Source organism: Balaenoptera physalus (genome assembly GCF_965194825.1).
Source record: "Balaenoptera physalus genome assembly, chromosome: 3".
In the NCBI taxonomy this organism is placed as follows: Eukaryota; Metazoa; Chordata; class Mammalia; order Artiodactyla; family Balaenopteridae; genus Balaenoptera; species Balaenoptera physalus.
Window position 1 is genome coordinate 163,285,079 of NC_138890.1, and position 27,217 is coordinate 163,312,295.

General features: G+C 40.7%; 1 protein-coding gene across 3 annotated transcripts in view; it reads left to right on the plus strand.

Moving 5' to 3' along the window:
• Positions 1–27,217, plus strand: part of RETREG1 (reticulophagy regulator 1) — a 125,459-nt gene that overhangs the window by 95,653 nt on the left and 2,589 nt on the right. For 2 of the 3 annotated variants that reach the window (XM_082453810.1, XM_082453811.1), the window contains 5 exons: positions 19,523–19,649; positions 21,748–21,832; positions 23,778–23,915; positions 24,728–24,792; positions 24,989–25,115. In XM_082453810.1, coding sequence (XP_082309936.1) covers positions 19,523–19,649; positions 21,748–21,832; positions 23,778–23,915; positions 24,728–24,792; positions 24,989–25,115 — 542 coding nt within the window. Of the gene's footprint in view, positions 1–3,615; positions 3,817–19,522; positions 19,650–21,747; positions 21,833–23,777; positions 23,916–24,727; positions 24,793–24,988; positions 25,116–27,217 lie in introns of all 3 variants that reach the window. The other variant, XM_082453812.1, reaches the window with a different exon arrangement.

The window sequence follows — 27,217 nt, forward strand, 5'->3', positions numbered from 1 at the left end:
CACCCACTGGGACAATGCCACCGAGGGCTATTAAAGGTGTTGCCCTGTGGCTTCAGCAGCCTCTGGGGAGGGATCACCAGACGGCAGAGTCTTCCTCTTGGAGGGGGGCTGCAGTTGTGAGTGCCTGATAGGGAAAGAGGTGAGAGAGAGGTCGGACCCCCAGATGCCTCCTCTCCCCCATAACTGTGATTTATGACGGGTTGCTCTGTTTCCAGGGTGGAGACTGGTCCTCCAGAGCTGGGCAGACACCCACTTGTGGTAGTGCTTAAGACGTGTCACATAGTAATTACCAGCGTGATGCAGCCTCTTAGCTAGCTGTAAACAGAAGGAGCAGCTGTGCACCAGTATTATCCTGTGACTCAGGAAGTGACATCTCCTGGTGGGGTTTAGTTGAACTCTAAGCAAGTGTCTTATTTTTGAAAGGAAAACAAGCCCATCTATCAGGGGAGCATCTTCGCATTATGCCTATAGAAATTATACCTATAAACTTCATCTTCAGACAAGATGAGGGGATTACAAATGTGTTTCTATATTTTTGGAAATTACTAGTATCTACTACTGAGAGTATTCTATGCAGGGCTCACTAATTATGTGTCATATGTATGTTTAAACGTGGCTCTCTTCTCTAAGAAATTAACTCAGTGTTTCTGGAGTAGCTTGTAACGTAAGTGGTGGATAACCTTCCTTCCAAAGTAATTAAACTGAATGTGAATTCTAAATAGCCATAATTTCCGCATTTTGTAACACTTTAAGAACTTCCTTTTAGAAGCGTATTTGTTTGTTATGAAGGAAGACTTTGAGACGTAGATTTCGTAATAAAAGGAATACACACATCAATAGATTATAAACCTAGAATTAATCGACTTGCTTGCTGAAACAAGAAGAGATTTGCTCAGTAAACTAAGATACGACAAATGTTGGCAGCGACAATAAAGGAAATAATTGATAATCCCTTTTTTGGGCACAGCAGAGGGGAAAATGGGAGATGGTTTGTTCCATAAGGTAACTGTTGAAGGTTTGATGGCAGATGACCTCTTTCTTTCATGCCAACTCCTATAAACTGGAAATGGTGCCTGGAGCTCTCATAGGGTTGTGAGGCCTCATCAGGAAGGTTCTGGAAAGAGTGTGATGGTCTGCCATACCTGGGGAGGGTGGTTATGTGGGTGAAGCCCACTGTACCAGGGTAAAAAGTCGGGGTGGGAGGTGGAAGGGGTGGGGTATAATCTTTGTTTATTTAGATAAACTTTGAAAGACCCTAAAAGTTTTCAGTGACATTGACGGCACCTTGACTTTTCCCCCTCCATTAGATACCAATGTTCTGAAGCTTGAGACCTTAGCAAGTCTACCCAGGAAAAATCTGAAAGTTAGATGCCTTTTGCTAAAACCTGGATAAACTTTTAGGGCAAGGACTATTTTAAGATCAGAGGAAACCTTTCTCATTCTAATACTTGACAAGTCAAATCTGGCATACAACAGCTTCACCAGCAATGTGACAGGAAATTGTGTACTTATGTCTCATGTGTTACTGGCAAAAGGACTATTTTTCTAACCACAGGCTTGGGCGGCTGGTGGGTTGGAGCTGGAAAGACCTGGGTTCAAATCTGAGTTTTCTTGGTCGTGTCTGCTTTCTCATCTGAAAACGGGAGGATTTTATCCACCTTGTCTGATTGTTGTGAGGATTAGAGAGAATATTATAAAGCTCCGAATGTAGTTCCTGGCCCTTGGTACATGCACAATAAGTGAAAGGTGTCTTTAGACTAAAAGCTCTTTGAATGGTTCCCGGTTGGCTTGCTGGGCTAATCAGTAATCCCCGTCACCGCTGTATAACCATATGGCTGAAGCCCATGACACCCTGAACCCAGCAGGTCAGTGCAGCCCGGAGGCCAAGTCCACCCCACAGCCCGTTTTTATAAATCAAATTTTGTTGGCACACATCACGCTCTTCCATTGGCATGTGGTCTATGGCTGCCCTCACGCTATAATGGCAGAGTTGACTACACGGACTGTATGGCCAGCAGAGAGCAAAATATTTGCCCTCCGGCCCTTTAGAGAACACGTTTGTCTCCCCGACTCTAGTGTAGAACCGCTTCCAGCATTTGAGTCGTGTGCTTACTGAGTCAGAGCGTTCATTCTCAAATCTCTTAAGGCCCATTGTCATTGCTACTGTAATTGCATAATTTTAATGATAAATTGTGTAAACTGATGAAATAAGAGATCAAAAGGAGGATTGTTGTGGGAGCCTCTACTGGTTGTTCCCACATACTCGACTTCCTTTCCTTGGATAGTAGAATCTCAAGTTTCAGCCCGATGATGGCCACCAGCAATTGAATTACATTTCCTAGATTCCCTTGCAGCCAGGTATGGCCGCGTGACTGCATTCCAGCCAGTGGGAGGTGGGTGAAAGCTTTGCATGCAACTTGCAGGCCATGACTTCAAAGGGAGAGGGAGTGCCCTCTGCTTCCTTTTTCCCCTCCCTGCTGGCTGCAGTGGTCCATGGGATGACTGTGTGATTTGAGAATATGGAGCTTCAAGACGGAAAGAGCCTGGGTCTTCAACATTATAGAGATCCTGTGTCAGCCCTGAACCACTATGCTCTGCTGTCCATGAGGGAGAAATGAAGTGCTCTCTCGTTTAAACCCATCACTTAGACCTTTGATACAACAGGCAAACTTATATCTTAATACATACAGTTGTTTATCCCTAAGAAAACTGTTGAATGTATTAGGAAGAATCAGTAAGGGCCAGTTGCTGATAAATAATGCTTTTGGAAAAAAGTGAACAAACAGCTAAAAAGGTTGGTGGGGGATAGGCATAAAAATTGAGAATGATCCTTTATGTGGGTTGTTTGATCCGTCATTAAATTCTTGCTCCTCTTTAAATAAATGAAACTAGAAATCATGAGTAATTCATGGGGATGTGTTTTATGCCAGAACGCCAATCTTTGTTGCAAGCCCTAACTCAACTGGAACTTTTATAACTCCCGCAGCACGTATTCATAAATTAATATTTATTGGATTGAGTTGACTGCCCCAAGGGTGTACTGCTTGGTTTCTTAGTCTCCAGTCAGCATTCAAGTTCTACCCTGAGTCTAAGAATATTCATGCCAATTACTCATTAATATGGTTGAGAATTAATCCCCTACACCAGCCCAGATAAGGGAATAGGAAAGTTATCGAATACTGAAAAAGCAGCTTAAAAGTGACCACTGTTTGCAACGGATAAAGATAGACTGTGACAGCTCTTTTAAACCCCATGATGAAAATCTAAGAAAGGAAGTTTAATGACTCTCAGGTAATTAGGCCCTGACAGTTAGGAGCGCCCATTGTTTCTGGTAAATTTGCCTTTACCTTCTAACCCCCATCTCTTTGGTCTCCTGCTCCACATTTCCAGTGAAATCATAGGTCCCTGCTTTGACCAAACACAGAATTTCAGGGGTCCAACTGACTGAGCCTGCAGAGGGCAGGCCAGCTGGGCATCTGCTCTGGCCTTGCAGTCCCCAGGGCCTGGAAATCAGCAACCCATTGTAAAGGAAAGATGAAATTCCTTATATGGCTTTAAGTTTCTCCATTACAGGACCTCAGGTATTGACATTTTACATCTTTAATACCCTCACAGCCTCAGAAAATGGAAGCAGACTGGACCTTCTCAGCTTATGAGGAGGTCTGTTTGCTGGGAACCTCTTTCGGCCTGAGATCTGACACTTCGACATCAGTACTTGAAGGGTCACTGATAGCTACTGGCTGAGATTCTCTTTCCCATCAATACCACCAGGGATGTGTTAAGGGATATTGCCAGCTTTAAGTATTCCTCTCTCAAGTTAGTATCAATTTCTAAATCAACTCTTTATAGGAGAAGATAAATGTTTATTTCATAAAAGTGGAGGACATATTTGGAGTTTTCCTAAATTCAGCCTTTAAGGTAAACGTGAGTGGATTATAAAATCCTTGAGCAGAAGACATCATTGATTATCGAATCCAGCAGCACTCAACCCGGGGCCCATGGACCCTCTGAATTCCCGAGGTATTTTGAAGGAGACCATTATCCAAAAACAGTTAATATCCGATCTGGTCCAGCTCCTTATTTTATAGACTTGAGAAACCCGAATTCCTCCTGTGGACTAGTCAGAACAGCCTCCCAGGGGCTTCTGTGGTTGCCGTGCCACTGATGTGTGGCATTCTTTAACATATTTGTTAAAAAAACATTAATTTCATTTCCTCTTATGATTCCAAAGAGTCAATTCAGAACAGAATTCACAGAGTTGGTTCATTCCCTGGCCTCTCGGACTATATATTCAAAGTGAACTTAATTTTTAAGTGAACTTAATTATATTCTTAGCGTCTGGGGTGTCTAGTGGCTGTGGTATGTACAGGGATCACTCAAATCATGTTGGCACTGGATAGTTTTGTTAAAGATTACATAGATTAGAAGGTATGGGCTTTGTAAGAGAAACAAAGGCAGGTATCTGTCTTTAAAGACAATTACCTTTTCTAGAACCCAACATTTTGATGAGCCATTTTTTCCATTTCTTGAAAATGCATTGTGGTAGCATGAGCTAGGGGGAGAAAAGCAAGAAGAATATACATAATAAATGAAGTTCTGATCAAAATACAATTCTAAACATAGAACATCTTTCAAGACAGTGATTAAAAGATATCTGTCTCTGTCTTTCAGTGCATGTTTAAAATAGTCATTGTGTTGTTTAATTATAGGTGCTTTTCTTTGACCATTTGGCTCCATTGGTTCCCTTTTGGCTGTGGTCAGTTCCCTGAAGACTCATTACCTTTGTGGCCCTCACCTAGGATGATGAACTCACAAGGAGCTCAGGATGAAATATTTAGCACCACTTAATTGATCTACTTAACTGGGTGGAGACAACCCTTGGCGTGTCCAGGCCCAGTTAAATGCCATTTCACAGTCGTTTTGTCCTTGTGGTTCTGGATGGTTCTCACATGGGAAAAGTATTGGTTTGGCCAAAAGGTTCGTTCGGGTTTTTCCATACCATCTTATGGAAAAACCTGAACGAACTTTTGGCCAACCAAATAAATGATTAAGGTTGATCAAAGAGCTATTTCATCTTACTATATAGGCTCTTTATCAAGTCTGTTTCATGTTAGTAAATTATAGTGTTGGGGAGGAAGAAATTTTCCTCTACCCTTCTAGGTTCTTCCGGCTGGTGTAAGAATTAAATTGACACGAGACAGATTAACAGGAGAAAAACAAAAGTTTAATAACGTGTACACACGGGAGAGACCTAGGAGAACAGAGTAACTCTCCAGAATGGCCAAAACCCTCACCTGAACTACCATCTTCAGCTAAAGACAAAAGAGGCGTTGAGGGTAGTGGTTTGGAACTTCAAAGGCTAGGAAGGCAATTGACATGGAGATAGAAAAGCAAATGTTTGGTAAGTAGAGGTTTGCTGGGCCAGGAAGAGACAGTGGGACACAGAGTGGGCTCTGAGCTCTAGGGCCTGCTGAGTTTCCCTCACCACGCTCAGCCCATATTCTTCGCAGATGTCTCTGCTGCTAGCTTGCTTCCTGGAACAAGCCCTCTATCTGTTGATACATTATTTTAGGCAGTTAGGGGCAAGGTCAAAGTTTCTTCCTGAGTTTTTTTGGACCTTGATTGTTTTTTTTTTTAAATTATTAGCACCTTTAATTATTATTTATTTATTTATTTGGCTGTGTTGGGTCTTCGTTTGTGCGCGAGGGCTTCCTCTAGTTGCGGCAAGCGGGGGCCACTCTTGGGCCTTGATTGTTTTCACCTCGAAATAATATGCATGCCAAAGAGACAACTTGGGGTGGCAAATTTTGCATCCCTACAATAGAGTACAAGCAGAACATGGGATAATAATACATCCTATATGTGTATAAAAACAAGAAGGCATTTAACATTTTACCGACTAGCCAATCCAGTCAACAGTGACCTAGAGGGAGAGGAGAAAGGGGTATGGATGTAACCGTGTGCCCCGGAGAGAGCTGCGGGAGTTGTGAACACACAGGCACTTGCCTAGCAGATCTGATTCAGTTGTCGGCGGCTTCCTGGAAATGGCTAGAAGATTGGGCAAGCAGATGATCTCCAATACGCCGGCTTGGCAGTTTACACACATAGAAAGCGCGTGTGGCAGCCGTTAGATTCTCCTGAACACCACGGACAGGAACTTGGACTCTGGGGGCAGGTGTGAGTGTCTGCAAAAATGAAGGAGGATGGGGGAGATGGCGGGCACCTCTCTCACGGGCATAAGGTTCAGCCTAGATCATTCCAATTTCATTTACTTGCACTGAACTTCACTGCACAAGGGAATACGAATTTTTAAGAATAAGTTTTCCTGAGCGAATTTATAATATGAATGGAAATGAAATGTCAGAGGAACTCTTTAAGTAAGTGTTTACAGGAACCCCCTCAGTCTTCAGGTATAAAATGCACAATGACGGTTATCGAGGTGGTGAGAAGTGCACTGAAGGCAACTCCTTTTTAGTTAATTATCAGCCAGATTTTTATTGCGGTTCTATGTGTATGAGAAAGTGGGGGAAATGCAATCCCGTAGAAACTCACTCTCTAAAGCAGACAGGCTCTATTAGTTACTTTTTAGAATTTTGTTTTCCTAAAGAATCTATCACTAGGAGAAATACGGTCTTTTGAAATTTGTCCTCACTCCATAGCGTCGGCCACTGCACCCCCTCCCTGGGCAAGAGATGCCTCCTCGGTAACCTGTGCCCAGATCCGCTTCTCCCTTGCCCCCCGCACATACTCCTTTCTAGTTCGTGCCCTCCCCACTCCCAGATACATCCCCACCTTCCCGCCATGCTGCTGTTGAGTACTGCATTATTTACCATGAAAACATGCAGTATCTGTAGAGTAGCTCATTGTTAAAAATCTGCTTCTGAGGGAGGCCGACGGCCAATTTAGCGAGCAGGAAGACATCATAATGCGATCCTCATTTCTTTCGATGACTGACAACGGTGATCCTCTTGGTAAGGGTATGTTCCTTTAAGAGTCACCAACGTCATTCACCGGCTTTTAAATGAAGATAAATGGGAGATGCAGTCTTTAAAGGACTAAGGTGGGACTGTGGCCTATGATTTAACAGTGTAACGTTTTGAATAAATATCTCAATGACTGATAGTCACTGGCTCCAGGTTTGCCGTATTCCAAGGTACCCCCTTCAACACAAAGGCTGACAACAAATTCTCCCAACAAAATTAATTTTAATTGGCCTTCATTTGAAAAGCCCTCTGGAGGAACTTTATCATCGTTCAGTCTGTTTGGGTTGTATATACCTGTTCCAGCGCGGTGTGATGGGTAAGAGCTCTCAAAAAACAGAATGAGGAACTATATTGTTAATGAAAAATTTTTGCACCATAAGAAATACATTCTTCGGTATTGTCACAGAAGCTTAGGTTTCATGTAACTAGGCCAGAGGTAAAAAAAAAAAAAAAAAAAAGGCAGGGAGAGGACATTTCCTTTTGATTCCAACTGCAGTAAATCCTGGATGGTACTTCATTGGAAACTGTGGGTCCCAAACAGAATGCAGAAGAAAGGCTTATATCTGAATTAGCAAACTTGCTTTACAGGAACAATTTCTGTTTTCCTTGGGGAGTGTTTCCTGGTTCTCAGGTATTATCTGTCCTTCGGGGATAAAGTAGAAACCTTTTCTTCCCTCAGGGGTAGTGATTAAAGCAAATCTCCCTGTTCACAAATGAAAGGGTGTTTAATCTCCTTCAGGTCTCAAGTAGGAGCTTGTTCGGAGCTGGTAATGGAATTTAAATTGTTCATGCCCTGGGCTTATGAAAGTCTACTTGTTGAAAAATTAACAAAATTGAAAACGCTGGAAAATAACTTCTACTGGCATCTGTTCATAGAAACTAGAATCATACAAGAAGTAACGTGATGGGCAGCTGAGTGCCAGGCTTCCAGATGATCTTGGTGGATTGGATAGTTGATAATCTCTGCACCCAGGGAAGTGGCAGGGCAGAGACTGAGGTGGAAGGAAGAAAGGGGCAGTTGCACAACGTGACTGATCTCTAATTCATTTGAGACTTGGTATAAAAAGAACAATAGAGCTCCAAATAAAACACCAAGTTGCCCAGAGGGAGGTGAGGCTCAGCTTCTCAGGGCAGGAAGAGCCAACACTCAGGTGGCGCCTCCTGGTCCCTGGCCGGGGGAGAAGTTGTCCACGTGGTTAATTGGTCTGAAAAAGTGACAGTTTCACATTGAGTGTTCTGTAATTTCTTAATCTTGTGTTTGCTTTTTTAATCCTCCAGTTGACATATCTTATTTGCTTTGTCATGGTTCTAATTCTGTGAGTGTTTGTGCAGGGAAACAGGATCCCTGTTTTTATTTTGTTTCTCTGCCTACACACGATCACGTGCAAACACGCCTGCACGCGGAGGAACATGCCATGGATCCAGAGGATGAAGAACAATTCTAACACATCGCACTCAGAAATGGTCAAATCTGTAACTGGAGACTGACTGACCTTTCTAAGAAAAATTATTCAGGAGTTAACATCAACAGATATTAACTACCAACAGAGGACATGAGACCATTAGTCACCAGCCGAGAATGACAGGGCGGCGAGGGCTCCCGGCCAAAGCATATTTATAGGTGCGATAGGTGAAGCAGCTGTTTGTCCCAGTTGCTAGGTGACAGCTTAGGTTATAACAAATCCCCTTTTACAAAAGTTTGTCAGTATGGGATGTTGACATTGTTAACTTTCTGTAAAATATGGTTTGGCTTCAATTTCCAATTCCTATGGATTAAAAATAAAATAAATTAGTGTAAAATAATGTATCTTCTCTGGAGGTACTTTGACGGTTCTTCTAAAGATCTTTGGAAATGGTTATTGCAATATTGAGTTCTTAAGGATATGGAAAATCTAAAAAGTGACCAGAAAGGGGTGTGTGTGTGTGTGTGTGTGTGTGTGTGTGTGTGTGTGTGAGAACGTGCACATGTGTTTGAGAGGAAACAGCAATAGCTGAAAATACTCTCTAGTGGATTGAGGTCACCCGACAGAAACAAACAAGGGACTGATTTTCCCTATCCCGACAGAAGGATGGATATTCATGGGGTTTCACATTCTGGCCGACTTCACAAGCCCCAGCCTGGTCTCCATGGGTCGCACAGGTGCTCGTGGGTCATGTGAGAGTAACGTCTATAGAAGGTGCTCCTGGATCCAGGGATCTCCATGGAGAAGTCAGGCGTTAGGACCTAAGTTTTGCCAGAAGGAATTCCACACAAAATACTAATTTCTACCTCAGGAAACATTTGAAATAAATGAGCCCTATTTCCTGGTTCCCTAATTTCAAAGGCAGTTTAATTCTGCATTTCCAAGGAAAAATAATAAAACTATTCCATATAAGTGAAAGTCGGTTTCCAAATTTTTCAGACTTTTTGCCTATGATGTATTCCTACACATATAAAGGAATACACACTAATTATTGCGATAGGTAATGTATAGAAGCATTTGGATAAGTGCATTAAAAAAATCAACAAAAGTCACTAAACTATTTTTGATTTGTTTTTCTTGGTTTGATATTTGTTCATTGTTTATATCCATTCCTTTATTCAATATTTTATGTGCCTCGTAGAAGTCAAGTTCTGTAAGCTGCTGAAGACAGAGCCGTATCTGTGAATCCGTTCAGGGCATTTAAGTCTCATGAGGTGTCAACATTACAAAGGAAAGTAACTACAATTGAAAAATTGCTACAAAAGAAAATGACGTATTGCTGGAGGTGGGCAGGGCTCAGGAGGAGAGATTCAGGGAGGAGGTGCACATAGTGCTTGTGACACAGTGCCGGGCCTGGGAGGGCCCAGAGATCAAGGGTATCATTGGCACAGGGTATGGAATCACTGGAGGGTCCTGGCTTGGAAAGAGCTGAAGCAGTGGAGAGAGAAAATAGGAATCTAAACTCCTTGGTCCCAGGCTTCACCTGGGAACCGACATGCTTTATCGATATCTCTATTTCTGTAGCTCGGCATTCAGGGAGTCCGTAATCCGTCCACGTTACTTCTCTAGTGTTCTTTCCCACTCATCTTTTTTTTTTTTTTATTAATTAATTAATTAATTTTTATTTTTTTTGTCTGTGTTGGGTCTTCGTTGCTGCACGCGGGCTTTCCTCTGGTTGCGACGAGCGGGGGCTACTCTTCGTTGCGGTGCGCGGGCTTCTCATGCGGTGGCTTCTCTTGTTGCGGAGCGTGGACTCTAGGCGCGGGCTTCAGTAGTTGTGGCACGCGGGTGCAGTAGTTGTGGCTCGCGGGCTCTAGAGCGCAGGCTCAGTAGTTGTGGCGCACAGGCTTTGTTGCTCCGTGGCATGTGGGATCTTCCTGGACCAGGGCTTGAACCCGTGTCCCCTGCCTTGGCAGGCGGATTCTTAACCACTGCACCACCAGGGAAGCCCCCCACTCATCTTTGAAATGATGCCAAGTTCCAGACAGTTCTTCCGGTGTCTCAACCTCCCATTATAAGCATTCTTGGTTCCATTTATGAAGGCCCTATTTTGTGTGTATTTGTTCTGTGACCTCAGCAGGATAGTTAACGTATCTGAGCCTCAATTCCCTCATCTGTAGGACAGAATAAATAATAGGACCTCGCTCATAGGCTGACTGTGAGGATTGAATATGACAGTAAGTTTACAACATATAGAATGGTGCCTGGCTCCTGGTGAGTGTTAGCTATTATTCTTATCTCACATTGCCTGGAACCCCCATTACTTGAATTTTTCATCAACTGCCTTGGTGTGAATTTTTCACTCTATTAGCATCCTTCCATTCTACTGAAACCATCACCTAAATAGAACTGTTTTTCTAAAAAACACTAATTCTAAAAGATACATGCACCCCAGTGTTCATAGCAGCATTATTTACAATTGCCAAGATATGGGAGCAACCTAAGTGTCCATCAGCAGATGAATGGATAAAGAAGATGTGGTACATACAATGGAATATTACTCAGCCATAAAAGAGAATTAAATTTTGCCATTGGAAGCAACATGGGTGGACTTGGAGGGTATTATGCTAAGTGAAATAAGTCAGACAGAGAAAGACAAATACTATGTGTTCTCATATGTGGAATCTAAAAAATACAATAAACTAGTGACTATGACAAAAATGAAACAGATTCACAGATATAGAGAACAAACTAGTGGTTACCTGTGGGGGGGGGAGGGGCAATATAGGGGGAGGGGAGTAAGAGGCACAGACCTTTAGGTATAACATAAGCTACAAGGATATATTATACAACACAGGGAATATAACCAATATTTTATAAGAACTACAAATGGAGTATAACCTTTAAAAATTGGGAATCACTATATTGTACCCCTGTAACATATAATATTGTACATCAACTATACTTCAATAAAAATAAAAAAATAGGGCTTCCCTGGTGGCGCAGTGGTTGAGAATCTGCCTGCCAATGCAGGGGACACGGGTTCGAGCCCTGGTCTGGGAAGATCCCACATGCCGCGGAGCAACTAGGCCCGTGAGCCACAATTGCTGAGCCTGCGCGTCTGGAGCCTGTGCCCCGCAACAGGAGAGGCCGCGATAGTGAGAGGCCCGCGCACCGCGATGAAGAGTGGCCCCCGCTTGCTGCAACTAGAGAAAGCCCTCGCACAGAAACGAAGACCCAACACAGCCAAAAATAAATGAATAAATAAATAAAAATTAAAAAAAAAATGAAATAAAAAATAAAGTGAAAAAAGTAACAAACGAAACCATTCGGGTACTAAAAACTAAAAAAAAAAAAAAAAAAGTAAATAAATTGTCATGCTGATCTCTGTGGAATCTTATTCCATAACTCTTTTGAATAGTTGTTTCTACCTAACAATTTAAAATATATTCTACAGTTCTGCGTTGCCCACCCCCTCCCCAGAAGAATGTAGCACTTTATTTTGCATTGCAAATGCCAGAAACCAAACTGAAACCAGCTTAAGGCGAAAAAGGGAATGGGCTCCACAAAGGGGATGTCCACGTTTGAATTTGTTTTGGGCTCAGCAGAACCCAGGAGCTCAAACCCGACCATCGGGGTTCGTTTGTGCCCTCTACCTCCACCTCACGCTCGTCCTTCTCTCTCCCTCCATCTGCTCCACGATTCCTGTCTCTTGTTGGTAATCATCTCCTCAAATCTAAAGCTCCAGAAATATGTGAAAGGATTTGAGCTTTGATATATTAAAAAATCCCTTTTTTTTGCTTTGAAAAATTACTTTCAGTTATAAAAATACCTTCTGACTTTTAGGTTGACTAGTATAAGCTAAAAAGATTTATTATCCTGTAAAGTGTACAATAATGAAAAGAGAGTATCTTATATTCAACAGGCTCTCCTCATGTATCCAAGCCCCAGCTTAGTGTTTGAATGTTTTTTCCCCCCAACAGCCCCCTAGATTCAATGAAATGTCATTTTGTAAACGTGAGTTTCATATATAACGCGAGCGAGAGAGAAATCACTTTGGGGTCGCTCACTGGTAGAGGCTGTGCCTTAGCCATCGCGAAATCCCTGAGGCGGGACTGCTGACAGACAGACAGCTGCACTCAGTGCGTGGGGATTGAAATGAACGGACGGGAAATGACACTGAGACACGTTATTTGTCCTCTGCCAAGATTCATCTATTTCAGCATAATTTTTGGTTGTGCTCAAAGACGCTTGGGGTGAAGGAGATGTAGCAAGCTGCTGGCACGTGTTCTCTCCTCCAGAATTACCGTCTGTTTTTAAAGAGCAACCGAGTGTCACATTTCTTAGTCTCACAGAGCCCCCTAACGGGGAGAGCTGTGTGCTGCACCCTGAAAACCAAGTGCATCCAAGGTTCACGCTTGGCGCCCGTAAACCGTGCAAAGGCTAACTTGTCTTTTAATATAACACTTAAAGACTGTTTTTATTAAGTAGATTTTTAAAGAAAGAAGGTACACAATCGTGTAAAAGAAAGGTACTTTGCTGTATACCTGAAACTAACACAACATTGTAAATTAACTATACTTCAGTAAAAAAAAAGGTTAATAAAAAATTCTTTACCCACTGAACTATACAGTGTCATCATTCATTATCATGATTAGTTTGCTATTTTCTTGCATAAATACTGTGCAAGGAAATCACTATGCGTATATTAAAAGAGTACATCATTTATGATAGCATCAAAACCCATCAGATTTCTAGGAACAAATGTCCTAAAGGATGCATAACCCTCTACGCTAAAAACTATACACAAAAGATACAAGAAAAACAAAATTATAGTTATGTGTTGTTCATACGTGTGTGTGTGTGTGTGTGTGTATTCAATAGCGTTTATAATAGGGCTTGAAATATGGTAGTGTATGTCTGCAGCTTTGTTTATCTTCTTCAAGATTTCCTTGGCTGTTCTTGGTACTTTAAATTTCCATTTAAATTTTAGGATTAGGCAGCCGATTGGCATTATAAGTTCTGATGAGATTTTGAATTTGTAGGTCCAATTGGGGAGAATTGATATATTTACAATATGCCAATATGTCTACTCCTTGAACATATATCTCCATTTACTAAGGTCTTTAGTTTTTCTTAATAATGTTTTGTAGTTTTTAGGGTGGAGATTTATACATCTTTAGTAACATTTATTCCTAGGAATTCGGTGTTTTTTTGATGATATTGTAAATGACATACTTTTTAAAATTTCATTTTTGTAAGTTCCTATGTTACAAATAAATGAAAACTCAACTAGCAAAAAAAGATAGGTATGAAAGAAAAATTTAAAAAATCATTCAGATCTCAGTTTGACCATGTGGGTTATTTGGTTCATAACAAAACTCACCACTTTTTATTCCTGCGTATCACACAGTTAAATTACTTAAAATCAGTTGGATCCTTTTGGACATTGCTTTTAAGACGTGTTAGGACCACAGCAGCATTCAGTCTAGGGCTCATTATTCTCTGCTGCTGAGGTAGGACCCTTGTGAGTACTCTACCCGACGTGTGAATTTTGAGGCTTTCCAGTCTAGTCGGTGGGAAGGATTTCCAGGCATCCTCCCCAGCCCTGTGAGCACAGGACGCTCTTCCCTCTCATCCTTTCCCATGCCTTGTCCCTCACACGTGCCTCCTCAGCTGGAGGGTCCAGGGGACCCCGCAGGTGGCCCGTGTTCTCTGTGCAGGCTCTACCTCCCACACTCTGTCCCTCCAACTCCAGCCCCTTTGGACTCTCACTTCTGCTGCTCAACTCAGGTAGTGGCCAGGACCCACCTGGGGGCACCCAGGTGCCTGCTCTGCGGCCTGACACTTTCTCACTGGGTATTTCTTATTGTAACTCTTAGGATAAGAAACACGTGCCTCAGAATCACCTGGGACACTAATTCAAAAGGCAGATTTCTGAGGTCACCCCAGGCCTGCTCCATCAGAGTTTCTATTCTGCTGTTGAAACAGTGCCCTGGGGTTCACACACACTTCCCAAGTGGGAACTGCCTAACGAGATTACTTTGGCCATATCTAACGTCTATGCCTAATTGTATTCTAGTAGGGTTATGGAGGCAGAAAGAAGGGGTGTTGGCTTCAGATTCTCCTGGGAAGCAGAGCTCCTTTCTGTGCCAAAGGGAGGCTGCTTGTCTGAGGAGCTATCTCTCTAATTCTTATTCCCTTATAACGTCTTGGAGTGGTGGAACCATATCGGTTCTTCAGTAAACAGCTGCTTATCTTGACCATGCAGAGTGTCTTTTGTCAAAAATCCGTCCCTCTAGTTTCTCTTAAGAAGGAGAATGTAACTAAACGGAATCTGCCAGGGCCTCAGTTTGGTAGCTTTTCTGGCAAGCTCTGCACAGCTGCAGATCCTTGGGCAGAGCCCACGTGAAAGATGCCGTGGCCGTGGGAAGGCTGGGAGAGGTGTGGCTTCTCACTTGGAGAGTCTGGGAAGTTGGAGCTGGTGGTCATGAGGGAGGGACTCTTAAGAGGTCCTTACCTCCTGGCTGGAGGGAGGGAGGAAGGAGAGAGAAAACTAGCTCGAAGGAAGGAGGCAAGCAAGGGTAGGGAGAAGGGAAGGAAAGAAAGAAGGACAGACGGACCCACAAAAGGACCTTACTTCCCTTTGAACCTGGAAAATGCGTGTTCTCTCTGAAACTATGGAAGAAAAAATCTAAGCCCTGGAATATTCATGCTGAAGCCGTTGGTAGCTAATTTTCTCCCTTGAATGAGCTTCAATCATAGAAGACTTACACTCTTTGGTGAAGAACTTGGTAAAGATTCACACTGTTTTTCAGCCTTCTTTTCTGTTTGTTGGGCCTTTCGTTGCACGTTGATCAGCGCCAAGGATGGTGGGAAGACAGCCACACACCATGTGAAAGATCTGTTTCCCTACCATCGTCCAGTATTCACAGGAGATCCTTTCTCTGATTATGTGTTTTCCAGATAAGGCTCTCTAGGAAAACCTAGAGTTTCATTATGGAGCAACTCAGAGCCTGTGTGTGTGTGTGTGTGTGAGTTGTGTGTGTGTGTGTGTACACATGCAGATGTCACTTGTATTAATCGTTGACCAACCATCAAGTATGCATCTTACTTCCCAATAAATATTTGGATTCTGCACAGGAAGTTCTCCTTTTTTCTGGGGTGGGTAGGTCTTAAATGATGCCGTGTTGATCCTGGTCAATCACACCTCATTCCTCCTGACTCTAGGAAAGAGTGAGGAGGAGCATCACATGTTCCTTCTTGTTCTAAATTACAAGATGTGGCCTCTTCCAAGGTGTCATTGAATTTGTTCTTCCCTTGCAGAGGGCACATGTTTTAAAGTGAAGAGAACCGTGTTGGAAATCAGGAGCCTCCAGTCAGGCTCTGCCCTGAACTAGCTGAGAAAATGTGGGTTTCACTTTCCTTGTCTATAAAAGAAGGGAATTTGAAAAGTTGACATCAATTGGCCCATCTTATTCTAAATTACGTAACTGTATTATTCAAATATATTATGTAACTGTATTACCTAAACTGAACTGTGGTGACATAAATTAAAGGTAGACTGTATATAATGGAAGACATTAGAAATGTTATGTTCCACTGGTCCTCAGAATTAGTCACTGGACAATTTAAAACTATTATGAAACTCCCAGAGAGTGATGGCTATGTGCATGTTTTATTTAGAGTGTACATGTAGAGTGGCACCTCTTCTTTGCCCTTGAATTCGGATTTTCTTCTTAAATTATACATATTTCCGTTAAATTTTATTCAGGACAATCTACACAATTATTTTATCTCAGACATTTGCTACTCTTCCCAAAACCCATTTGGTTAGATAATATTTTCATGATTTACACGATGCATTTCTCATTTCTGTTTGTGATGGTAACAGTAATTCAGATATCATTAGAATTGTTCAAGGCGATTTTTAAAAATTTTGGCCATGCCATACGGCTTGTGGGATTTCAGTTCCCCAGCCAGGGACTGAACCTGGGCCACGGCAGTGAAAGTGCTGAGTCCTAACCACTAGACCACGAGGGAACTCCCTAAGGCAATTTTGTTAAAAATAAATATAAGTAACAATGGAATTTATTGTCCCAAAGTACTGTCACAGGAGGTAACACTTGTGTTTTGACTATAGGATGTGAAGTGGGATATACTCGTGTAAGAATGTTACTCATTAAATAAAAAGAATGATTATACATTTAAGTTTCCAGGAATTTTAAATCAAGGCCATGTGTGTGTACATGTATAGCTTTAAGAACAGAAATACATCGATTCTTGTGTACCCAGCACCTAAATGAAGATATAGAACATGACAAATACCCAAGAAGCTCCCACTTGCCATCTCAAGTCTCATTCCCTACACACCCCCATCTTAGGTATCCCCTCTCCTGAATCTTGGTTTTTTTTTTAATCATTTCCTTGCTTAAATAACTGTTAGCTTAATGTGATTCTGAGCTTTATATAAATGAAATCATGCTGTGTATATACCTCTGTGATGTTTTTCTCAATATTATGATCCTGAGGTTCAGGTATAAGCATGGGGTTTGAGTTCCTTCATATCCATTCCATCTTTCTTTTTTTTATTTTAAGGGAACTTTATTATTTTTATTTATTTATTTTTGGCTGCGTTGGGTCTTCGTTGCTGCGAGTGGGCTTTCTCTAGTTGCGGCGAGCAGGGGCTACTCTTCATTGCGGTGCGTGGGCTTCTCATTGCGGTGGCTTCTCTTGTTGCAAAGCACAGGGTCTAGGCGCGCGGGCTTCAGTAGTTGTGGCATGCGGGCTCAGTAGTTGTGGCATGCGGGCTCAGTAGTTGTGGCTCGTGGGCTCTAGAGTGCAGGCTCAGTAGTTGTGGCGCACGGGCTTAGTTGCTCCGCCGCATGTGGGATCTTCCTGGACCAGGGCTCGAACCCATGTCCCCTGCATTGGCAGGTGGATTCTTAACCATTGCACCACCAGGGAAGCCCATCTTTCATTTTTGAACACGACTCACTTTATTTGTTCATTATCCTAATGGAAGTATATTTTAAATTTGCTTCAAAATACAAACTGTTCACCCATTCCATTGGAATTGTTAAAATAATAATAACCAAACAGTTCCATTATAAGTTTTTTGTTGATTTTTGTTAGAATTACATTTGCCAGACAGGTTAACCAAATCCTTAAATACTACTCAGTATGCATAGAGAGCACAAATTAAAATCTGTATTTATGTCATACACTGAGCAGTAGAGTAGCCTACCGTTGCCAATTTGTAACAAGCCTATGTTGTTCTAGAAAGGAAGCCACAGTTCAATTTCAGTTTTTACTCTCCTGTACAAAATCTTTTCCCATTAAGCGGACATGCTGGCAAGATTTTGTTACAGATAGTGGCCACTATATGTAACATTAAAAACTTAGTGTTTCTTTTAATAGGTCTGGAATCATTCGTAGGATACGCATAGTGCTAGATTTGGTCACCAATGTAAACAGGCTTGCTCAGTGGTTCGAGCGTGGGAAGAGTTAATGAAGGCATAAACTGATAGCTAAACGTCCCCAAAAGTTCATTTCTTACAACAGTCGGGAAATCATTTGGCAAATGTCTACCTCGTGGAGTAGCATCAGCCTGGACACCCGGCAGCTCGGTGACTCTCTGGCAGAGCATTGGTTGAGGCTCATAGAACAAAGGGGAAGGACAAGAACTACTTTTTTTTTTTTTGCTTTTTTCACGCTATTGCACTCGTTTAAATATAACTTAAAATTTATAAAGGGAAATTGTATTATTTAATTTACAATTTCCTTGATGTTGATTCGAAAGTTTATTAAAAAGAAACAGAATCTAAATGTACACGATTTCTGGGTAGTTGAGCATCTGAGGGCCAAAGTAGTTTTAATTTGTCGCAGGGCTACTGGAGTTGAATCCAGAGATCAGTCTCACCCCGACACCCTTGCAGTCATAGCTCAGATGACACTTCACTAACAATGTGTCCTCTACTAGACAGATTTGTTGAAAATTATCTGTGTAATAAATGAATTTGGGTGCCCTTAATAGAGCTTGTTTGAGCTGGTATATTTATGCGATGAGTTAGGATTGCAAGAGTGGGATTTGAACTTGATGGCATTGTAACTTCTGGAAATGCCCAGTATTTGTATGCCTTCTTCTGGAGCGATTGTTACTAGTTTTTAGCGCACTACCATTCCTGTGGGAAAATGAAGGCGGGGACCCACAGCACGTGCTTGGCACACACACCACATTCAACACGTTCTATGATGGTGATCGGGAAAAGATACTCTAGACAAATACGGGGTGTTGTGAGATCCTGTTGAGTTTGACAGTTTTCTACTGAGTTGACCAACATAGTATACAGTCGGCCCTTGAACAACCCGGGTTTGAACTGTGTGGGTCCACTTAGAGTGGATGTTTTTCAGTAGTAAATTCTACAGTGCAACAGGGTCTGTTGTTGGCTAAATTTGTGGATGCAGAGGAACCACAGATACGAAGGGCCAACAATAAATTATACATACGTGGATTAACTGCAGCATTGTACAAGGATCAACTGTGGACTGAAAATGCTTTGTTCGTGTTGATGATGGGGATAATGATAAGATTAAAGCCAAGGTTTCTTTAAAGGTACTGTGGGTTTACTACCTTTAAGGTTTAAAACATTTCTAACAATCCCACAAGGCCCTGTATGATCAGGTTTCTTCCTACCATGCCAGCTCCCTGCAATGCCATTCTCTGGTTCGCTCTACTGTAGCCATACTGGGACCAATGGTGCTTTAGCTCCTTCTCACAACAGGACCTCTTGCATATGCTGTACATTGTTCTGTCCGGAGCCCTTCCAACCCTTTATGGTAAATAGTGCAAATCCAGATCATAGCATAAAAGTGACATCTTCAGAGAAGATGTCCCAAAGCCTCCACCCTATACTTTTCCTTCATTGTGACCAGACAATCATGGAGCTCATTGCTTGCCTTGGCCTGTGAACTTCCTTAGACAGGTGTCTGGCTTGTTCATCTCTGAATTCACATGGCTTTTCCAGAGAGTGTGGCCACTAGGAGGTGCTCAATGAATATCTGCTAAAGCAATAAATGTTGAGTGAATCGTCCAAAGTTCAGTTAAAAGTTTTTGTTTTCTTTTTCTCTCTTTAGCTGGGAAGTTATCAATTCCAAACCAGATGAAAGACCCAGGCTCAGCCACTGTCTTGCAGAATCATGGATGAATTTCAGCCTATTTCTTCAAGAAATGTCTGTGTTTAAACAGCAGAGCCCTGGCAAGGCAAGTTTTCCAGAAAAGGAGAATGATGTGTGTGCTTTAAAATGTGAAATAAACTTGGAAACAAATGAATTAACCTATTTTATTAGCCTGTAAGGGTTCTCCAATTCTGAATATAATACACTAGGAACACGTGCCAAAAAACTGACATTAGCAAGGTTCAGAAATGTTAGTGTTGTTAGCACTAGAAAATCCTTAACCTTATATTTTGAAATTGGATTGGATTTCTATTTTATCCATATTTATGTAGCTTATTAACTAAAATGAATGATGATTTGTCCTCTCAGCCAGACCAAGGATAAAAACGTGTTATTAAGAATTTCAGTTTATATTATCTAGGCTGGTTCTCAAGTCAAAGGAACACATAGCCCTTTGAGGGTGTTTTGGGAGGTAACTGAGTCTCACTCTCAGTCTAAAAAGTGGAGATTCTTGTGTGACTTACTTAAGAAAGAAAATCTTTGGCAGAAACATCCACAGTGATTATATAAATGGAATGAGTATTTTTCCAACAAAGATGAAAACCCACGAGGAGAGAGTTGAGTGGTTTGAAAGGGGTTACAAGAAATGCCCACTATAGGGTTTTTATGTGTTGAGACAGCTTCCACTGTATCTTGACAGCACGGGTGAGCTACAGAACCATCAATAGACCCCTTCCCTTCCAGTGCTATAGAAACGAATGTCCACCTGTAGTTGGAAGGAAGAACCTAGGAATGTCTTCACTTAAAATCCCTCTCTTTGTACCGTGTTACAGGAAATCTAACTTCAATGAGTAACAGAACTATATTCCGACACATTTTGAGCATACTAAAGTTGCAGCGTTGTATATGGATCAATTATTTTAATCACTGAAGGTGATTTTTAGAATACATATCAACATGGTAGCGGGGTGGGGTGACTTGTGTTTTTGATGCTAATTTTACTGAGATGATTAAACACATTTTTATAAGATTCTGAACTTAAACTTCTACACTGGATTGCATTAATATACCCCAAGTCAATTAACCTAAGATAACGATGCTACGAATTTAGTGGATAATATGAAATGCCTTTGCAAAACTGAATTCTGGATATAGTAATGCTTTTATTTGTTCTTTTAACTTTTATGGTCTTTCCTCTTCCGTTTTGCTATTAGAATTCCATATTCTTCAAGGATCCCTGATGTTTGAGAAACAGCTCTTAATTTTGTTTTCCTTTTGACTAGTGAATTTATTAACCCTGTGCCAAGAATGAAAAATCAAAGTTAATATGAATTTTAGACCCCCTTGCTGTTTCTCTTAATCAGTTATTGATCAGAGTTATGTATCCTTTCCATGTGTGTCTTTTTGAAATTCCCTTATTGAATTTTCTTGGCTGATCAGTGAAATTTAGTACCATAATTTAAAGGTAAAGCAAAGAAGTAAGATAGTTTATTTTAAATAATAGAGTGTGAAAAAGAAGTGAAGACTTTATGGGAGAATTTTTCTGTCTTGATGTTTTACTTACTTAAAACAACCAAGATTCTTTTGGCTTCAACTGACAGAAAGAAAATAATCAAATTTCACTGGTGAAATTTAGTTTCATTTGCCGAACAGATATGGTTAGGAAGGAGGATAGTAATGGCCAGTTGATTTATCCCGGCTGCTTATCAGCTGTGCGAATTACTGTTATATTTATGTAAATACCTCTAATTTCTATAACATGTTTTGCTGTGTTTATGAATTTCTGTGGATTTATAGAAACAGTTTGAACCTACAGATTTCGTTACTGGGCTGCATTGTTTTCAGTGAGTGACCCTGAGTAAAACAAGTTTCTGGGTCCATACTATTCTTCAGGTCTCTTGCATCTGGTAATACAGCTGCAGGCATGATTAATGGGAGATGTTCTCTGTGCCAGAGGTTAGCTTCTGGAACCTTCAAAATGATTATCACCTAATGTTAAAGTGGGCTAAGGCTGGTTGAACACAGCAGTCATTAGTCAAATCTAAGTGCAAAGAACACTGTTTGAAAAACATTTGCCATAACATGAGAGATGGCATATAGATCAATAATTTTGTGTGTATCCTGTGCTCTAAAGTATCTTGATGTTATGTACAACTGTCACATGTTACTTCTATTATTTTTAGTTTTGTCTCCTGGTCTGCAGTGTATGCACCTTTTTTACGATCTTGGGAAGTTACATTCCTGGGGTTATACTGAGCTATCTACTGTGTAAGTATAGTAGAGCATTTGTCTAATTGATGTGACACACATGGTATCATTTAATGGTCTACAAGACGTTCCGCAGTTTAGAAGAGGAGGGATGTGCTCTTGATTATAAAGCAAGCTGATTATTCTTTAATTTCCTGCTGTACAAAGTTTCTCCTTTTTCTAGAGACATGTTGCTATTTCAAAATTATAAGAATAGCTGTCAAAAAACAAGGTTATAAGTGATTCATTTTATTTTAAATTATGTCAGTAAAGCTGTAAACAAGCTCTACTCTCCACCCCTCACAAATACATGAATATTTTTGCCGTTGTGCATGATCTGTGGCTCAAAATATAATTAAAACCACAGTGAGACACCATTATACCTCCACCAAAATGGCTGAAATTAAAAATACTGACTATATCAAGTGTTAGCCAGGATCTGGAGCAGCTAGAATTCTCACTCACTGTTGGTGAGTAGGTAGAATGGTACAACCACTTTGGATTACAGTTTGGTGGTTTTTTAAAAGCTACTATGTGACCGAGGCATTCCACAGCTAGGTGTTTTCCCAAGAGAAGTGAAAGCATACACCTGTACAAAGACTTGTCCACAGATGTTCATAGTGGCTTTATTTGTGTTAGCCAAAAACAGAAGACAATTCATATGTCCATCAACAAATAGATGGGTAAACAAATTGTATATCCATACAATGGATTACTACTCAGCACTAAAAATGTGATGTATGCAACAGTCTGGATAAATCTCAAAATAATTAGATTGAGTGGGAGAAGCCAGGTAAAAAAAGAGTACATACTGTATGATTCCATTTATATATATTTCAAACTAATCTTTAGTGACAAAGCACATAAATGGTTGCCTGGGGATGAGGCGGGTAGGGCAGGGAAAGACCGGAGGGAGGGATTAAGAGAAACATGAGGAAACTTTTGGGGGTGGTATGGTCACTATCTTTATCATGATGACAGTTTCTTAGTTGTATGCATATGTCAAAACATCAAATTGTACACTTTAAATATGTGCAATTTATTGTATGTCAATTGTAACTCAAGAGTGCTGTAAAAAAGTTTCGATTTCCTGCTTCTCCTGAAAAATATAAAGATCTGGCCCTGCCACCTTTAGATGGGGCAGTCGCTCTCCACCCAACTAATCCTCGTATTTCCCTAGTTTTCTTGCACCAGCCTTTAAAATTTACATATACCTCCTTGTCTTCTAGAGATATTTGAGTTTGCAACTCCTATTTAAAAGGTAAACGGGCACGTGTCCTGACAACAGCAGAGAAATAAACAGGAGGGAATACAATGCATTCCCTGTGTTGATCTTCATTTCTTTTTGTATTCCTAATGCCTCACACAAAGGGCCAATGGTCAGAGCTCACATCCATTCTCCAAGTAGAGCTCATGTGGAATATCAGCCCTTGATCTGCCTTGTTTAGGAGGGAAAGGAGAAGAGAGCTAGGGAAAGAGAGTCTAATATGGGCAAGGCATTATTCAGATGGTCTGTATTTATCTCATTTATTCTTCCCAGCAACCCCAAGAGATGATGTTATTATTCCAATATTACTGATGAGAGACTAACAGATAGTTAATAACTTTTCTATGGAGAAATGATCATTTAACAAATAAGTAGAGTTGATATTTTAATCCAGGACTGTTGTCGGGAAAGCACGTAACCTTTGTATAAATTTTGAGGGTAAGAGGATTGAAGGGATGGAGTTATCTAATTGCAAGTCTTTGAAAACCATGACTGTTGGGTTGTGTGTATATAGGAGAAAATGGTTTCATTACAGGGGGAAGAATAAAAACTATGGACTTATTTCACAGAGGCGCTTCCCTAAGGAAAAAACAACCAATTTGTCCGTAAGGGAACTGAAATAATTTTGTGGCATACTAAGATGTAGCCTTTGGAAAGTAAGGTCACTTTCCCTAAACTCTCTTCCTCCTTATCTTGCAGTACTATGTGCATTTCTGTGTCCACTATTTAAGTGTAATGATATTGGACAAAAAATATACAACAAAATCAAGTCATTTCTGCTGAAACTAGATTTTGGAATCAGAGAATATATTAACCAGAAGAAACGTGAGAGAGCTGGTAGGTAATGTTTCAATTTTAGATTCCACGCATGAGATGAGACATCAGCTGGCTATTTATTATGAAATCACCTTTAATATATTTCAGGGTGTTTTAGCCTTTCACCACATACTATTACAGAAGCAAATCCCCCCAAAGTAACATAGCTTTTTCCTATTTTAGGCTTTTATGCTTTTCTCAAACATACAACAAATTGACTTTTTAATCCAAATTGTCAGGGGAGAGAGAAAAGGCTTTAACACTTCTGTATTTGCTACTTATTATTTATTTTCTCTAAATCGTTTTCTTTGGGAGTGGACGGTTGCAAATAACAAATGACACAGGTAGTAGGGCTGTGTGTGGGAGCCCTGTAAGAGGGGGCCAGTAGAACAGGGGAAGGAAAAGAAAATAGGGGGAAGACTAATGTGCTCCTTTTTCACTTTTTCACTTGGCCTGTGACCTTATAGATTCTCAAACTAGAGGGAGCATCGGAATTGTCTCAAGAGCTTATTACAGCTTCGATTGCGGGGCCCATAGCCCCGAGTTCCTGATTCAGCTGGTCTAGGGGAGGGCCCGGGGATTTGCCTTTCTAACAGTTTCCGAGTGATGTGATGCTTCTGGTCCAGGGGCCACACCATGAGGACCACTGATATGGACCATTTCCCTCGGAAACCACACAGTTGCAAATCCGTGGACCTTGTTATGTGCAAACATTTAATTACGTGGAGGCGTTGGAGAATATGAGGAAGGTGGGGTAAGGATATATAATGGGTAAAATACACGCTGTCTAAGCTGGCCAGGAAACTGAAAGCTTCCAAATTTTTTCCCAACAGAAGCAGATAAAGAAAAAGGTCACAAAGATGACAGTGAATTAGACTTCTCAGCTCTCTGTCCTAAGGTATTTTTTGTTCAGTTTTCAATTTGTTCCTGTGTGGTTTGACTGTAAATTTATCTAAATGTACCAAAACTGGAATGATATTCTTAATAGACTCCTCCTGTTTCTCTAAGATGATTGAACAATATGGAAAGGAAAATGTTTCAAAAGATTCCCCACAGAAGTTTGAAATGTGTCACTGGTATTTATATTAACACAGATTAGCCTGACCGTTGCCGCCAAAGAGTTGTCTGTGTCTGACACAGACGTGTCCGAGGTCTCCTGGACTGACAATGGGACCTTCAACCTTTCAGAAGGCTACACTCCACAGACGGACACTTCTGACGGTATGCTCACACTTCTAGATGCTCTGATTTTTATAATTATGAGTGCGTGCAAAGGTATTTAATCTGTCAGCTGCTGACTGGGTAAACAACGTGTGGTACATCTACACAATGGGATCTCACTTGGCTATAAAAATGAAGTACTCACGTTTGCTACAACATGGATGAACCTTAAACACGTTATGCTAAAGTGGAGGAAGCCAGACACACAAGTCCACACATTGTGTAACTCCATTTCTATGAAATGTCCGGAATAGGCAAATCCATGCAGAAGGAAAATAGATTAGTGGCTGCCAGCGGCTGGGGGAAGAGGGAATGGTGGGTGACTGGTAATTAATATGTTTCTTTTTGGATGGTGAGAATATTCTAGAATTAGATAGTGGTGATGTTGTACAGCTTTGTGAATATATTAAACACTCAATCGTACACTTTAAACGGGTAAGTTTTATAGTATATGAATTATATCTCAAAAGCTATTTTTTTGAAGAGTATGAGAAAAACATCTAAGCTAATCAATGTCCAAATCTGCCTTTATTTTGAAAACAAATAATTGACAATGAAAAAACTTAACTTCTGGAATATCTGGTGACATTGTTTATAGCAGTAATGGGACGGGGGAGGAGAGAAGCTAATCCCATATATCCAGGGCTAGTCCTCATTAAGAGGGACTGAAGCATGGGGGGCAAGTTTCCCAAATCCAAAGCTGATTCCACGGTTTCTCATATACTTTTTTTTTTTTTTAACTAACTTGGTTTTCTTCCAAGTCAGTTAAAAAAAAAAAAAAAAGCTTTCTTATCTTTTATAATTAGGTTAAGTACAATTTAAAATGAAATTTGAGACAAGTCTTGTGCAATAACTTTTGCTAGTCTCATTGGATTATTTCAAGTCATTTTAACAATATACTGAAAATATAAGCAGGTTATAATGGAGGATTATGAATAAATTATTTTATATGTGTCTTTATAAGCAAGAACACACTTTCTTTTTCTAGAGGAAGGAAGAAGGCTGTGTAGTGTTGAAAAAATACAGGTTTGGAGATTGGGAGACCCAAGTGTAGCCTTGCTTTTGTCATTAACTTTACTGTATGACCTTGAACAGGTGACATAATTTCTGTGGATCTCAATTTTCTCATCTTTAAAGTGCATTAGAACAAGAGGGTCACTGAAGTCCTCTCAAGCTCTACGAGCTGTAAATACCTACAAGACCAGGAAAACAAACCCTTTGTTCTTAAGCATCCTAGCTCAGATTTACACAACAAAGGGAGCCACAATAATCGAACCCATATAGAAGGCTTTCATTAATTAAATTGAAGATTCCAAAGAGTTACCAAAAGATTTTCTGTGAAAAGTGAAAAACAATGAAATCACTGCCTACTAACCTGACATTGCTTTCAAATGTCCCAAATCTTAAAGCGTTCCTGTATATATTCAGGACCTATGTTTTGCTAAAATGGTATGGTTAATTTCAGCTACGTTCATGGAAAGCTAAATGTTTCCATAAGCTCTTAGGTTGAATATGGAATAGAAGGAACAATAGCTTCTTTTAACTCGTTGCTTTAAACAAACACAGTTACAGATACTCAAATAGATCTCCAAGAATGAAAATGCAAAGGCTGGATAATAGTCACCATCTGCTGGACCAAAATCTATGAAAACGCCCAATTGAAATATTTTTTATTTTGGATTATACATATCCACATTGGCTTAAGCTAATCCCCTCTCCAGGAGCAGGATGAAATTTTGGTGAACGTTTAAACTCTAGTCAGAGCCCCAAGCTGACATTAAGACAGGTTGAATAGTAAGTCATTACACACTTTTTGTGTTTAAGAGGAAAGCTAAGGCCATCGGGGGACATGTAGTGTTTGTGTGTACTTGTGGAGAGAGTGTCCCAGACTTGGGGGGGTCTGATGGGAGGCTAGATGAATGCCAGAGTGATTCAGAGGATTCCAATTAAAAGCAGGGATCTTTTAGACAATTTTCTGATTTCAAATTTATTATGGTTTATTACAGGGTCTTATAAACCTTTGACTTTCTATTATTTGTATGTCTGAGATAGTAAAGGTTTATCAATTACTACTTTATAACTTAAAAGTTGAATCATAAAAT